This window comes from Rousettus aegyptiacus, unplaced genomic scaffold, assembly GCF_014176215.1.
Source record: "Rousettus aegyptiacus isolate mRouAeg1 unplaced genomic scaffold, mRouAeg1.p scaffold_m13_p_16, whole genome shotgun sequence".
In the NCBI taxonomy this organism is placed as follows: Eukaryota; Metazoa; Chordata; class Mammalia; order Chiroptera; family Pteropodidae; genus Rousettus; species Rousettus aegyptiacus.
Window position 1 is genome coordinate 52,387,754 of NW_023416291.1, and position 14,431 is coordinate 52,402,184.

The 14,431-nt window shown below is 60.8% G+C and overlaps 2 protein-coding genes across 5 annotated transcripts; both read right to left on the minus strand.

Annotated features, from left to right (window-relative positions):
* Nucleotides 1–24: 24 nt before the first annotated feature.
* Nucleotides 25–1,701, minus strand: LOC107510825. 2 transcript variants are annotated; one of them, XM_016144753.2, is made up of 2 exons: nt 1,404–1,701; nt 25–999 (listed from the first exon to the last, which is right to left on the minus strand). In XM_016144753.2, the coding sequence occupies exons 1-2, from the start codon at nt 1,671–1,673 to the stop codon at nt 343–345; spliced, it is 927 nt and encodes a 308-aa protein (XP_016000239.2). In that variant the 5' UTR covers nt 1,674–1,701; the 3' UTR covers nt 25–342. The 2 variants fall into 2 exon arrangements, 1 of the variants encoding a protein (XP_016000239.2); XR_004954980.1 differs by lacking the exon at nt 1,404–1,701 and adding an exon at nt 1,098–1,397 and having other exon boundaries at nt 883–999.
* A 751-nt stretch (nt 1,702–2,452) lies between these two features.
* On the minus strand, nt 2,453–11,880 carry TNFAIP8L1 (TNF alpha induced protein 8 like 1). Of its 3 annotated transcripts, none has more exons than XM_016144777.2 (2): nt 11,748–11,880; nt 2,453–3,999 (listed from the first exon to the last, which is right to left on the minus strand). In XM_016144777.2, exon 2 carries the CDS (start codon nt 3,992–3,994, stop codon nt 3,434–3,436), a length of 561 nt encoding a protein of 186 aa, XP_016000263.1. In that variant the 5' UTR covers nt 3,995–3,999; nt 11,748–11,880; the 3' UTR covers nt 2,453–3,433. The 3 variants fall into 3 exon arrangements, with proteins under 3 accessions (XP_016000263.1, XP_016000244.2, XP_036089969.1); XM_016144758.2 differs by lacking the exon at nt 11,748–11,880 and adding an exon at nt 10,564–10,678; XM_036234076.1 differs by lacking the exon at nt 11,748–11,880 and adding an exon at nt 6,273–6,306.
* Nucleotides 11,881–14,431: the final 2,551 nt, after the last annotated feature.

The following is a 14,431-nucleotide window of genomic DNA, read 5'->3' on the forward strand; positions in this document are numbered from 1 at the left end:
GTCACACGGGTGCTGCCTGGCGGCGGGGGGAGCCCGGAACAGCAGCAGGGGGCGCCCGCCCCGCCTCCCTTCCCTGTTGGAGGCGGTGGCCTGTGTCCCCGGGACACATGGAATGTCTGCAGGTACAAAAGCAGCAGGTCCCAGGGCGGGCGGCCGCGAGCCCGCTCCAGGGGCTAGGCCCTGCGCCTCGCGGGGCCGGCGGTGAGTGCCCCAAGGCCCAGCCGCTCTGCAGAGCGGGCGCTGGTTCTGCTTTTTTAAAGCCAGATTGCAGCATGGTGATTAAAAAAATACACAGGAAAAAATAACCCCCCAAATGCTCCACCCCTCAGTGGGGCGCTGGTGTCACAGCAGTGGGGCCTGGGCGTCTGACCCCAGCTTGACCGCCAGCCTGACCTCTGGCCACGTCTTCGTGAGCGAACGGGGCTTGGGCTCCTCGCTCGCCCTAGTCGCCTCCCTGCCTCCCACCCCGTGCCGACCCGCGGAGCTGGGCGCTGCTGGCGGAGGGCGGAGGGCACCGGCTGCTGCCCACGGCCGCACGCCTGCAGGAGGCAGAGCGAGTGCCGATCCGTCCACACCCGCAGCGAGCCCTGCGGTAAGACCAGCGGGGACCGAGGCGCGTGAGCGTGACAAGCAGTTGGAGAGGCTCCTGGGCCCAGAGCCGCCGGGAGATTCGGCGTGTTCTGCCCCCTCCAGAGAGCAGGTCGCCAGGCTCCACGTGTCCACACGTGGCCCAGCTTCACGATACAGTGAGCACGGCCACCTGCAGGTCACGACAGGGCCCCCTGCCCAACGGGGCATGGGGACACTGAGCCCCAAGGGGTCCGCCCAGAGCCACTCACCCCTCTGAGTCCCGGGTGTCTCTGGAGAGGCAGAGCGGTGGGAGCAACGCAGTGGGGCGGGAAGGCCTCTCCGCTGCCCCCATGTGACATGTGCGTCTTGACGGAACCGTCGGTGGGGCTGCAGATCGGCGCAGCCACCACGGAACACGGTGTGCAGAGTCTGTAAAAAAATCACAGACAGTCATGTGATCCAGCGATTGTGTTCCTGGGTGTCTGTCCAAAGAAATCCAAAACACTAATTCAGAAAGATACACGCACCCCTGTGTTTGCTGCGGCATCATTAACAATGACCGGGATGTGGAAGTGGCCCAAGTGTCCATCGATCGACGACTAGACATGGTGGTGGTGGGGGGTGTGTGTGCACGTGTGTGTGCACGTGTGTGTGTACGTGTGTGTGTGTGTGTATACACAATGGACTATCACTCTGCCATAAAGAAGAATGAGATCTTGCCGTCTGCTGCAGCATGGAGAGACCCAGGGCGTGTTATGCGAAGTGAAACAAGTCCGAGAGAGACAAATACCACATGGCCCCGTGTGTGGAATCTAAAGAACAAACTAACTCACAGGCTCAGAGGACAAACCGATGGGTGCCAGATGGGAGGGGGGCTGGGGGTCTGGGTGAAACTGCAAATTGGCAGTTGCAGAATAGCCACAGGACGTGAAACACGACACGGGGAACATGGTCGATGGCAGCCGAGCGACCGCGGAGTCAGGTGGGTACTGGACCCATCGGGGTGACCGGCCGCTACGCTGTGCCCCTGAAACGAACACAGCACTGAATGTCAGCTGCGACCGACACCTTTTGTAAAGGCAGAAACTCAGAGGACACCACATCGTGACAATGGAAGACCTGCACCTTTATTTAAATCGTTGTGCAGCGCTCTTTGGTTTTCCAAAGTTAAATCTCAAATGTATCAAGTCGAGAGAGGCTGGACAGCCCAGCAGGAAACACGAAGCGTCGTGTGCATTGGTGAATTCGGTCAGCAGAGCCGAGGGCCCAGGACTTCCTCTAGGGCTTCTCGGAGCGCCAGAGATCCGTGTTCGCTCTTGAATTTGAAGACCCGTCTCTCGACTGAAGATAAGACGGGGGAGGTTGGCCGTACAGTGGTGGAGCAGGAGGCAGGAGCCGCTGGCTCTCAGGCGAAAGGCTTTGGCTTCTTCGGGGCTGTCGAAACCAAACCGCTGCAGAAATGCAGAAGGGCTGACCGGAAGCTGGGGTTAGTACAAGGGGCCAGGGAGAGGCAAAAGGGAGCGGTGGGGACAGTGGCGAAACGGAGGGGACCTCCATGCAGCCTGACCTGCGGGCACTGCAGGCTCAGGGAGCTCGCAAGAGAAATTCCACTTAGACTGGTATGTGCCATTTCCCGAGTTTCAAATGTTGGCGGCTGGTTTCCGATGTCTCGGACGCTGGATGGGGCCAGGCAGACCCGTCGCCTTGCCTAACGAGGCCTGCACGCCTCCCGTTTGCAACCTTTGCCCCGAACAGACGGACCCAGTTCTCCGAAGTCACGAGGCATCGTCCCTCCTCCCCCAGGGGCGCTCAGGATAACCTTCCCGCCCCGACTTGGGCAGACCTGCACTCGTGCCCTGCAGCCCGTGCCCCCTTCTGACAAAAATCGTCGCAAATCCGCTCCCACACCCACGTGTCCGTCCACGCTGAGAGTTCCACTATCTTCTGGGTCGAGCTTTGCTTTCTGAGGTCTGTGTGATAAAAAAGGTTTGTGTGTGTTCCAAACGTGAAACAATCCTTTAAAAACGTGCATGCTTCTCAGATGGCATTCCCCTCTCGCCCCGCCTGGGGGGCACGCTCTGTCCCCACCCAGGCGTGGGAGTCAGGACTGATGGAGGCGACCCCGCCCACACGCCAGCTCCTGCCCAGCCCTCCTGTGGCCCCCTGGGCGGCTGGAACGGAGCCAGCGGGCAGCTGAAGCAACAGACTCCGCTCTCCGTGACGTGACGGAGGCCAGGCTGGTTCCTCCCGTGGGCTGTTCCAGGCCTCCCTTCCGGCGCCTGGGGGTGGCTGGCGTCCCTTGGCTTGTAGACCGTCCTTCCAATGGCCTTCTCTGTGTCCAGGATCCCCGCCGTGAGAACGCGTCATGTGGTTTAGCGGCCCACCGTGCCCGGCCGTGGGCTCCGCCAGTCTGGGCCACACTCCCGCTCCTCCGTCCTGGGGTTAAGGGCTTAAGGTGTCACCTTGCCACTCCCAGTTCAGCATGAGCCCTGTGTCCGGGGCACTTACAGGCCCAGGTTACATCACTGAGTGGGTGGTGCCAGCATTCAGCTGACATCGAGTGACTCGAGGGGTGCACACCAAGGGCCATCGCGGCTCAGGGCATGTGGACCAGAGCAGGGAGTGGTCTCAGGGTGCCTGGGGAGCTGCGGCCGCGCCCTGAACGTCTCTCCCCAGGGAGACCGGGCGGGAGAGGCGACATGGGGCCTTAGCACTGCTGCTTTGAACGGCTTAGCACCCTCTGGAGGGGCGGAGGGGCTTCCGACCGGGAGTTTGGCCGGAATCAGACTGGGAAACACAGTGGTCACAGGGAAGGCGGAGAGAGCCGACAGGCCCCGCCCCCGCAGGAAGCCCGCGGCCGGCGTCATATGCTGTCCTCGTCCAGCATCCTGGTGAGCCCCTCGCAGATCCGGCGCAGGTGGGAGCGGTAGGGCTCGGCGGGGCCGTAGAGCGCGGCCAGGAAGTCGCAGTCGGCGAAGTGGCCGAAGACGTGGTTGATGCGGCCGTGGGACTTGGCGGTCAGGTGCGGGCCCACGGCCTGGTGCAGCAGGTCGCGGCACTCGAGCAGGGCGGCGGCCAGCACGCGCCGGTCGAAGGTGAAGTCCACCTGGTGGAAGCTGACCGCCGTCATGGCCAGGCGGCGCGCCCCCTGGCGGAAGCGCTGCAGCAGCGCCAGCTGCTCCGCGCCCAGCTGGCCGCCGCGGAGGAGCACACCCAGCTTCACCGCCACCTTGACCAGGTTCTTGACCACCTTCTGGGCCTCCTTGCGGCTGCGCGTGAACTCCTTGGTGGCGCGGTACAGCTCGTCCAGCACCTCGCTGCTCGTGTCATCGATGAACACGGCCGCCGTCGCCTTGGAGGCTACCTTGCTCAGCAGCTTCTTCTGGGCCTGCAGGGCCAGGCTCTTGGTGCTGAAGGTGTCCATCCGCCCTGCGGGGGCAAACACGCACAGGGTCACTCGTGCCTCCCACCGTCTGCCCAAGCCCCAGCCTCTTCCCCTCAGATTCCCCCCTCAGCTCGGCCTGGACACCACCTCCTCCAGGAAGCCATCCCTGAACAGCCGAACTGACAGGCACCCCCTCCGGGCCACCCGAGGCGGCCCCATCCCTGCTCTGCTCCCCGACCTTGCCTCCCGCCGATCGGCCTCACCTCGGGCCACCGCAGAGACGATGGGCCTGGCTCCGAACCCGCCCCGTCCTTGGAGACTCCGGAAATGTTTTCCAAATGAATGATGGGGCCCGAGACCCACCCCCAGCCCTCACCCACTGCCCCAGGCCCTGGTCGGAATCCACCCACACTGGCCCCAAGCCGGCCAGCCCAGAAAGGCCACGTGGACGCCTACTCACACCCCGGAGCCCCCACAAAGCCCGTCTTTGTGCGAGCTCAGACCTCAGGCGAAGTCCGCACCCTCGCTGCCCACCCTCCTGCCTACAGAGGTCAAGGCTGCACGGGGATTACTGGCCGGCCTTCCCTGCCCCCACACCGGCCAAGGGACCTCCAGGCCAGAGCTGGGCACTGCTGGCAGCACATGCTTATTTTGTCATTTCTACCCAGCACTGGGCGGTCGCCCATTTTGCAAAAGCAACTATAAAGGCCCGGAGAGGCCGAGCCACTTCCCCAAGGTCACAGAGCAACAGTGACCTCCTGCCCCCAACGCCTCCGCAGCTGACTCCTGCGAGGCGGCCCCAGTCTCGGAGGGCCAGGACCCGTCCCCCCCTGACACACTAGCTCCGAGACTCAGGGTCTGCTCCCGGCTCTGACCGCTCAGTCAAGCAACATAACCGCCCCGTGCCTCAGTCTCCTCATCTGTAAAATGGAGAAGATCGGAACTGCCTCCGTCCTGGGGCAGCGGCTCGTGGCCAACCCCAGTGCCCCTCAGTCTGTGACTGTCCCCCGGGGAAGAGGCCGGACACCACCTGACATCCCTCCATTCAAGCTCTGAGCCATCCAGCAAGCGGCCTGTGCAGACCCCAGAGAGGCGGCAGCTCCAGGCTGGCCACCTGGCACATGTACCTATGCCTCCCAGGTGCCCCCTGCCAGTTTCTCTAGAACATTCTATTCCGTTCCTCTACCTGGACCCCTGCTCCCATTACTCATCCTGTAAAGTCCTGCTCACACTGTAAGTCTCAGCATCTCTGCACCTCCTGGCAGCCCCGGGCTGGGTCGGGTGCTGTGGGCGCCCATCACGGCCCCAGGCACGTTGATGTCCAGGTCCACGTCCCTGACCGATGGTACATGCGGGGTCTGCGTCTCCCTCGTTCCCACCACGTCCCCAGTGGCCAGCCCTGGGCCTGGCACTCGGCAGGGGGTCCCAGAAGGGTCTGCTGAGCGCATGAGGGGCGGGGTGTCTGCAGACGGCGGAAACGCGGGCACTCACGAGGCCGTGGGCCGGTCTCCCCCGTCTACAGATGGACAGACCGAGGTTCAGCGGGGAAAGGCCTTGACCTTCTCATTCTCAGGTCCTGAGGGTGGCTGTGTTGGTTCCGGAGGGGGGCTGGGCCTATCTGCCGACTTTAGGAAGGGTCTGGGCCCCCCGACGGCACCCCGCTCGCCCCGCCCAGAGGAAGGGGGAGAGGCTGCTGCAGCCTTCGCAGCCTCCACGCCCCGAGTGCCTCTGGCCAGCCCGCAGCCCTGCCACACCTGGGCCAGCACAGCTGCACGGCCCGCTCCTCCGTGACCCATTGTTCTGCCAGAAACGCCCCCATTCAAGCAGCAGAGATGCCTGTGCTCCCAGGGGAGCAGGCCACGGCCCGAAATAAACCCCGGCCTTCCTTCCTGCTGCGCTCACCCAGGTCGACGGCCCGCACACCAACAGGCGGCCCGGCCGAGCCACGCCAGCCCTTCCGGGGCGGGGCCGTCCAGGAGCTGCGCAGGGGCTCGGGCCAGAGGGCCAGTGGCCCTGGAGCATGAGGACCAAACACAAGAGTGGCCCACTATCGTGACAAGCCAAAAAAGCCCGCTAAAGCCAGAGCATTCCTTCAATTGCTCAATGAGCATTTATGGAGCGCCAACTGTGTACCAGGCACTGGGAATAGAGCAATGAGCAAAAGAGATCCCGTCTCTGCCTTCCCCAGGGTCTCTACCCTCTAGACCCCACATCCCCTCCTTATTACAACACAACTTGGGTACTCCAGTACCGCCCTGAAATGGGATCCGCAGGCGCGACCTTCTACCTCCCCCCGCCAGTTTAAAGGTCAAATTACTAGTGATAAAGGCCACCATCTGAGGGGATTGAGGAGGTGCAGTCTGGAACGTTCCATGTTCAGTTCAATCTAGGTCCACAGAACGTAAATGCCATCGAGCTGGACGGCTGTGCGTTTTTGAACATACAGGAAAGCAGGAAGCCTACACGCCAAGAGACGAATTTCACGGCTTGTCGATTTTATCTAAATAGAAGAATATCGACTCCATGGCTCAGAGGTTAGAGCGCTGGTCTTGTAAACAGAGGAACATCATCCAACATTTCTCCAAAGAAGATACACAAATGGCCCATAAACAGCTGAAGATGGTCAGCATCATTGGCCGCCAGGGAAATGCGAGTCAGAATGGCGATGCGATGGCGCCCCTCCCCCGCTGGGACGGCTCCTAACAAAAAGACAGACAGTAGCAAGCGGTGGTGAGAATGTGGAAACCCGGGCCTCGAGCACAGCTGGTGGGGATGAGAAACCCGGCAGCCGCGGTGGAAAACCGCGCGCGCACCGTCACCGCACGACCCAGCAGCTGCACCCCTGAGGCCTCCCCAAAAGAAAGGAAAACGCACGGCCACACGAAACCCGGCATGTGCTCACAGCAGCACGATTCGCGTGCCCCCAAAAGGCTGAAGCAACCCCAGCGGCTGCCAGCGAGTGGAAAGACAAAATGCGGTCGGTTGCTCACGAGGGGGCTGTCCCTCGGCCGTGGCGAGGACGCACGCCGCGACGTGGACGGACCCTGCGCACGCCCACGCTCAGGGAGAGGCCAGGCGCGAAGGGCCACGCGGGTGTGATCCCATTCACGTGGCACGTCCAGAGACAGGAAGCGGCTCAGCGGTTGCCGGGCTGGGGGCGGGGCGGGGGCGGGGCGTGACTGCTGATGGGGCCGGGGCTTCTTTTTGGGGTGGTGGAATGTCCTGGAATTTGAACACTTTAAAACTGAATTTATATCTCATCAAGCAGAAAACTTACTATATATATTAAGTGTACATACTTTATACCTCTGTGCCCCTTATATATTTTATACCTCGTTTTTATAATGTTAAATACATTTTAAAATGTTTAAAGCAGGATTTGGCCCAAACTGAAAATGAAAGGGTCCACAGGAGACTCGTGATCGCCTTCCGTGTTGCCGGGCACTCGGGAGGTGCTCAGTCCGCGGCTGAGTACCAAGAATGTCCCTCCCCAGACGCTCAGGCTCACTGCACCGGGCGGAGCAAATCTATGCGCGGTTCGCCCAATGCGGACAGCGAGGGGAGTGAACGCACAGCCAGAAATTCCCGTCAGAAAAGGGCTCCGTCTCCCCTCGATGTACCCAGGAACGGTCACTGAATATTAAAACCAGGCAAAACCCCCACTTGTCGGCTTACATTTTTGGCAAGATGTTAGGAAGTCACAGGGGCCCGGGGCTGCCCCGAGCATGGCTGGATGCTTGGTGTCCCTGACCCCTGCCCCCAAACACCAAAACATCCTGCTATTATCACAAGCAAAAAAAAGCCCTCCAGATTTCAAAAACAGCCTCCTAAGAGATGCCGTCACCCACGCCAGGAGGAGGAGGTGTCAGAAACCAGGGAACATAGAACTAAACAGGACAATTTCAGGGAGCGATAAGGGCCATGGGGACAGAGAGGGGAGTGACGGCCAGGACAGGCAGGTGACCTGGGCGGGGGTGGGCACGAAGGCCTCTCTGAGAGGAGCCCCTGGAGCTGGGGCTGAAAGGGCGAGGTGTGGGCGGAGGCTGAGCCGGGCGGAGGGCGCAGCCTGTGCCAAGGCCCTGGGGCAGGACCACACCAGGTGTGCTGCAGGAGCAGCGAGGCCGGTCCACAGCCCCTGCCGAGTGACTCCAGACAAGCCTCACGCCCTAGGGGCAGCTTTCCCATCTGCGAACCGGAGGTCCAGAGGCCGAGTGGCTGTGGACTCCGGCCCTCCCCCACACCCTTCCCCAGAACACGGCCCGGTCCACGCTTCGGCCTTTTGCCTTCCGCCGACCGCATTTCATCTTCTGGACTCCAACTTCCTCCCCATCCCCTTTGAGACACTCCAGCTCCCACTATTAGATGGGAGCGACTCGCCGTCCCCCTCTGCCCCCTGCCCCTGGCGCCCACTAACCGCCCGCCCCCGTCTCCGTGGACGCGCCTGTTCTGGACCTGTCCTGTCAGTGGAATCACACGCCGTGTGGCCTTTCGTGTCTGGCGTCTCTCACTGAGCGTCCTGTGTTCAAGGCGCGTCCACGTTGTAGCCGGCGTCAGCGCTTCACCCCTTTTTAGGGCTGAATAATATTCCATAGCTTTGTTTTAAATATCCTTCACTCTAAGTTCGTAGCCTGTCACTTTTTAAAATGACAAAATTATTAGGTTCGAAATCCCTGGAAACACAGCAAGTGGCTCCCGCGAGCGGGGTGAGCCGGCTCTAGCACGCCACTGGTCCACGGGCAGCCGGCACCCAACACATGAATTCTTCATGCCTCACACAAAGGGTGTCAATAATTAATGCACCCAGTCGGCAGGGCCAAGCCAGCCACTCCGTCTCTCCTCTCTCGGCCCCGGCTGCAGCGGCCCAGGGTGGCGTGGGGGGGGGGGGCCAGGCCTCTGCCCACCATGGCAGAGGACCCCACAGTCCTTGTTCTACACTACTCTCTGCTGACTTCAGGGGGGCCCCTGCATCGAGCCCTTTAAATCATCACTCAGACCGCTTGGTCAGCACTCACTTTAGATATGGGCAAAGGGAGAAGGGCCTCTGCTTGCCGGAGGTGGGGGACACACCAGCGGTTCTCACACCGGGTTCCCTAGAGCCCTTCCCAAGGACGTACTGGCCAGGCTGCGGCAGGAGCCACGACGCTCGCACGTGTGGTCAGATTTCTACTGAGTGAAGAATGTGAGTGCCAAACGTGAATGTTGAGAGACCACCGCCCAACTCCGAGCAGGGAAGGCCAGGGTAGGCTGGGGCTCAGGCTGAGCAAAGGACGCTTAACAGAAGTTGGGGCGCCAGGGTCGCAAGGCTGGAGCGCGCATGCAGCCCCTACCTGAGTCCTGGCTCCACCCACTTATCTCTCCACTGCCTGGGCCTTGTCCGCTGGTGCCCCATGTCCGTCCTTCCTGCAGCAGCCACGAGAGGGCGCCTGTGAGCACCCGAGTCAGGTCCTACTCCTGCTGAGTCCACAGCCCTCCAGGGCCCCTGCCTCCCTCAGGGGGAAAGCCCAAGTTCTCCCGGTGGCCCACAAGGCCCTGCACGACCTGCCCCTGTCCCTTCCCTGCCCTCCCCCCATCCCTCTCTCCCCCTTGCTCACTCTGCTCCAGCCACAGGGGCCTCCTCCTGCCTCAAGGCCTTTGCATGGAATGCCCTACCGCCCAGGTTTCCACATGGCTGTTTCTTGTCATTCAGGCCTCAGCTCAAACGCTACCTCCTCTGGAGGCCCTCCTGGAACCCCCAATTAAACCAACTTGCCCATACATCAGACTCTTCATCATCTTCGCACAGTTACAACTAAGTGTGACGATTTCCCGGACGGACGTGTGTCTCTCCCAACCCCCACGCCTGGCTCACAGGTGCTCAGAACCTACTGCTGAATGAATGAATGACTCCTCGGCCCCGGAGGGGCACAGCCAGAGATCCTGCTCCAGGGCCCCACTGTTCAACCAGGGAAACTGAGGCCCAGAGAGATGGAGATGCCCCCAGATGACATAGTAGCCCCTCTGCAGGAGAGCGCCCCCAGGCGGACACTCCCCAATCTCCACCACCCCGCTGGAGGAAGGGGAAACTGAGGCCTGCAGGACAGCACCTTAGAAGACCTCAAGGACTCGGCTGGAGGTGCCCCTGTGAAAGCTCAGGAGGGTGAGACTCCAGGGGAGGCCGTCCGGTGGAGGGGCGTAGGGGGACCCCAGGAGGGTGTGTGCGGTGCAGCTGGGCTGAGTCCTGCCAGCTCTAGGCCCCCACCTCTCTGTCTGTAACACCGGACAGAACCCAGACAAGCGTGAGTCATTATTCAGCATCTGGCTCTAGGTGAGGCTGTTTCCATGACAACAGCTGGAGTTTTTGTCTTAGGCACACTCTCAGCCCCATTTGACAGATGGGGCACTGAGGCCCCCTGCACCCACCTAATCAAGTCACCAAGCAAGATTAGGAAACTAAGGCTCAGGGGACATCCGGCAAACCCAAGGCCACACGGCAAGAGAGAACACCGCAGGGCCTCGAATCTGCACCCGCCTGGCTGATCTCTTTGTTGGGGGGACCCCGCTGCCCCACCCACTCCTCCCCCCCCAGGGTTCGAGCCCCACACCTGCCCCCCAGGAGTCTGGGCACTCACCCACCACGGGCGTCTCAGGCCACCAGACCTGCCAAGTGCGAGGAGCAGAGCCCAGGTGTTTGTGTGGCTGGGGCCACGGGCTCTTTGTTCCGGTTTCCATAGGTACGGCGTCCCTCCTTCGCCCCTCCCAGCTGCCCAGCCCTCGCCCGGCAGTCCCTTGGCCCGGCCCATCTCGGCAACTTGTTATGTTTTAAAGTTCGCGCCGTGGGCATGGCATAGAGGGAACGGCCTGTACAAAGGCCCTGAGGCGAGGCCATGCCCGGCCAGGGACGTGGAGGCTGGTATGGCCGCAGCGGAGCAAGCGAGGGGCAGAGCCAGAGTGAGGGCCAGGAGGAGGCGCCCAGGACCCGCCTCCCCGCAGTGAATCCTGGAAGCGGCCCTGAGCCCCTGGGGAGTCATGTCCCTCCGTTACACAGACAGAAACCAAGGTGGGAGAATCAAATCACCTGTTCAAAGGACGATGGTGAGCAGCAGAGCAGGACCCTGGTTTGCCTTATTCCAAGATCTGAACTCACCAAACGCCCTGACGCTGCTGTGGCCCCTCAGGGCCTTCACCTCCCCCAGCTGGGCACCTGGGCCTGCCCCTCCTGCAGGAGGGCCCCAGCACAGAGGAGGTGGTGATGCCTGCAGCTCTGGGTCAGCTGACCTGCCAATTACCTCAGCAGGTGACAGTCCCAGTTCACAGCTGGAAAAACTGGGGCCCTGGCTTCAGGCCACTGGGGAGCTCTGGAGTGGCCAGTCTGGGTGGGCCTGGCCTTGGCTCTCCCAACAGCCTGGACCGACCGGAAGCCACACTCATTTCCACCTCCATGCCTTTGGCCCGGCTGCCCAGCCCGTGGAATGCCCTCCCGACTCTGGAATCGGGCTCTAGTACCTGGCGCACGGCATGGCAAAAGGGGCAGAGTCCATCAGAGTCCCCACGGTGGCGGGGGCCGCCGGCTCCGGAGCACCACCCCACGCCAGGGCGGGAAGTTCGGACCCACTGTGCCTCCCCCTAACCCATACAGCAAGAGAGCGCCGGAGACACAGCGGGCAAGGGGGAAACCGAGGGAGAGGGAAACGCGGGCAGGAATTCGGGCGGACAGGGGCGGGGCGGGAGGGGCTTCTCTGCGGGGCTGCGGGGGACGCGAGAGATGGAGGGCGACCAGCTGGCTCCCGAGGTGCGCCCAGCATCGCTCTCTCACCTGGTCTCCGGGCCCGCGGTGGGTCCGACCGTCGGGGCTCAGTCCCTCCGACTCCAGCCGGCAGTTGCGCGGGCGTCAGGACTCGCGCCTGAAGCCTCGCGCGGAGGGGCAGGAAGCTCTGCCCCGCCCACCAGTTGCCCCGCCCCTCTGCAGGCCCCGCCCCCGCCCCGCTCGGCCCCGCCCGCGCTACAAGGGCGGATGGGGTGCGGGCGGAGGACGTAGGCTCAGCCAATGGCAGGGCGGGCGGCGTACGAAGAAGCCAATGGGAGCAAGTTACGGCGCGGGAGGGGTCGGGCCAGGGGCGGGGCCTGGGGCGGGGCCTGGCGGCTCGGGGGATTCCTCCGGAATCGCGAAAGGGGCCGGATGCTGGGGGCGCCCGTGGGCGGAGGGCCCGGCCGAAGAAAGGGGAGGAAGGAGGCAGAGTGAAAAACAGAGTCCCGGAGAAAGAGAGGAAGACAGAGAGCCAAAGAGAAAAATAAACCGACCTGTGCGGTTCTAGACAGGCCCCTTCCTCCCTCTCCGACTCAGTTTACCCTCCTGGGTCATAGGAATTCAGGCAGGAACTAGTTTCTTAAAGTATGGAGAACCCTTTGCATGAGAATCACCTGGGAGCCCTTTAACAAATACAGATTCTGGTACCTCCAGACGGTTGAATCTGACCCAGAGTTGAAGATCAACTCTTTCTGGGTTGCTGATAAGTTCTGAGGGTGAGGTTTGAAGCAGTCGCTGTCGCTGGGTGAACAGGTCCCGGAGACCCCTACCATGGGACTCGCAGATTCAGCCTCAATTTCCGTGGGAATGAGCCTCCTGGCCGACAGCGGGTGGGGCTGCGGGGCCAGCTGGGCCCCCCTCCCAGAGGATGCAGCTGTGAGTCCTGGGAACCGGGCCCTGGAGCGGCTCCCAGCTCTCCTGCTGCTCCGTTTCCGCCCCTCGGCCCCAACTGGGGGTCCTAGTTATAGCTAGAGCCAGGGAAGGCCACAGCAGGCTAGACAACGAATGTTTGGTGCGTGTCTAGCCCTGTCCTGCACGTGGGAGAAACACACCCTGGCACAGACATCATGCGGCAAAAATAAATGTCCCATTTTGGAGGGAGAAACTGAGGCCCAGAGAGGACAAGTGAACTGCTTGAGGACTTGCAGGCACGAGTGGCAGGGCTGGGATTCTAACTAGGACTGCTCCTCCCACCTTTCACACACAGCTAGGTTCTATTCTTTCTCTAGTCCAGGCTTTCTCATCCTCGGCACTGTCGACATTTGGGGCCTGTCATTCCTGCTTGTGGGGCTGGGGGCAGTCCTGAGTACTGTGGGGTGTCCAGCAGCATTTCCGGCCTCCACTCACTCAATCCCGGAGTAGCCCCCCTCAAGTCATTGACAACCAAAACCGTTTCCAGTCATTGCCAAGTGTTCCCTGGGGTTCAGAATCACCCCTGGTTGAAATTTACTGTTGTAGATCGATGTCTTCATGCCCCAGAGCCCCAAATTATGGCGATCCCTTCTTTGGATCAGGGTAGCTAAAGGGGTCACAGAGGCACCTCATCAAACCGGAGCAGATTGTTTCAGTGAGTGCTGGGTGGCCGGGGGCAGGCGTGGAGTGTGACCGAGCTGGGTTCGACCCCGGCTTGGTCACTTCCTGCCTGCATTTATTCATCTCTTCGAGCCTCGGTTTTCCACCTCTGTGACATGGGAATAATAAACCCTACAGATCCACAAATAAGACTGCAGATAAAAAGTACCCACAAGGATGCGAAGAAATTAGGACCTTTGAACATTGATGGTGGGAATGTAAAAAGGTGCAGCCACCGTGGAAAAGTTCGGCGGTTCCTCAAAAAATTAATCATGGGATTATCGCAGGAGCCAGCAATTCCACTCCCAGCTCTCTCCCCGACAGAGCTGAAATCAGGGCCTCACACAGGTATGGCACAGTGTTCACAGCAGCGTTACCAACAACGGCCGAAACGCAGAAGCAACCCACGTGCCCATCAGCAGATGATGGAAAACACCGTGTGGTCCGTCCAGACAATGGAATATTATTCAGTCTTGAAAAGGAAGGAAATTCTGCCCCCTGCTACAACATGAGTGAACCTTGAGGACACAGTTCTCAGCGAAAGAAGCCAGTCCCAAATACTGTGTGATCCCACTCACAGGAGGTCCCCAGAGGAGTCAGATTCACAGAGACAGGAAGTAGATGGAGGAGCCAGGGGCTGGGGGAGGGGAGGGCAGTGAGTGTTTAGTGGGGACAGAGTGTCAGTTTGGGAAGATGAGGAAGTTTTAGGGATGGATGGATGACAGTTGCACAACAACATAAATGTGCTTCATGCCACTGAGCTGTGCACTTCGAAACGGTTAAAGTGGTCAACTTTGTATTATATATTTACCACAATACTGAAACACTGAATTGTATAATTTAAATGGGCGAATTGCATCGTATATGAGTTATGTTCAATCAAGCTGGGGTTTTTTGTTGTTTTTGTTTGTTTGTTTGTTTGTTTGTTTAAGAGCCCAGCAGCACACCTGGTAACGATAGCTACAATAGTTTAGCTAATACTTACTGGGCATCTTTTACGTTCGGGTCGCTGCTAGCACTTTACATAAATTCACTCGCCGGATCCTCACAGCAATCCTGCCAGGGCCTACAAGTGTTCCATTTCACGGATCATGATACGGAGGCTCAGACGAAGTAAGCGA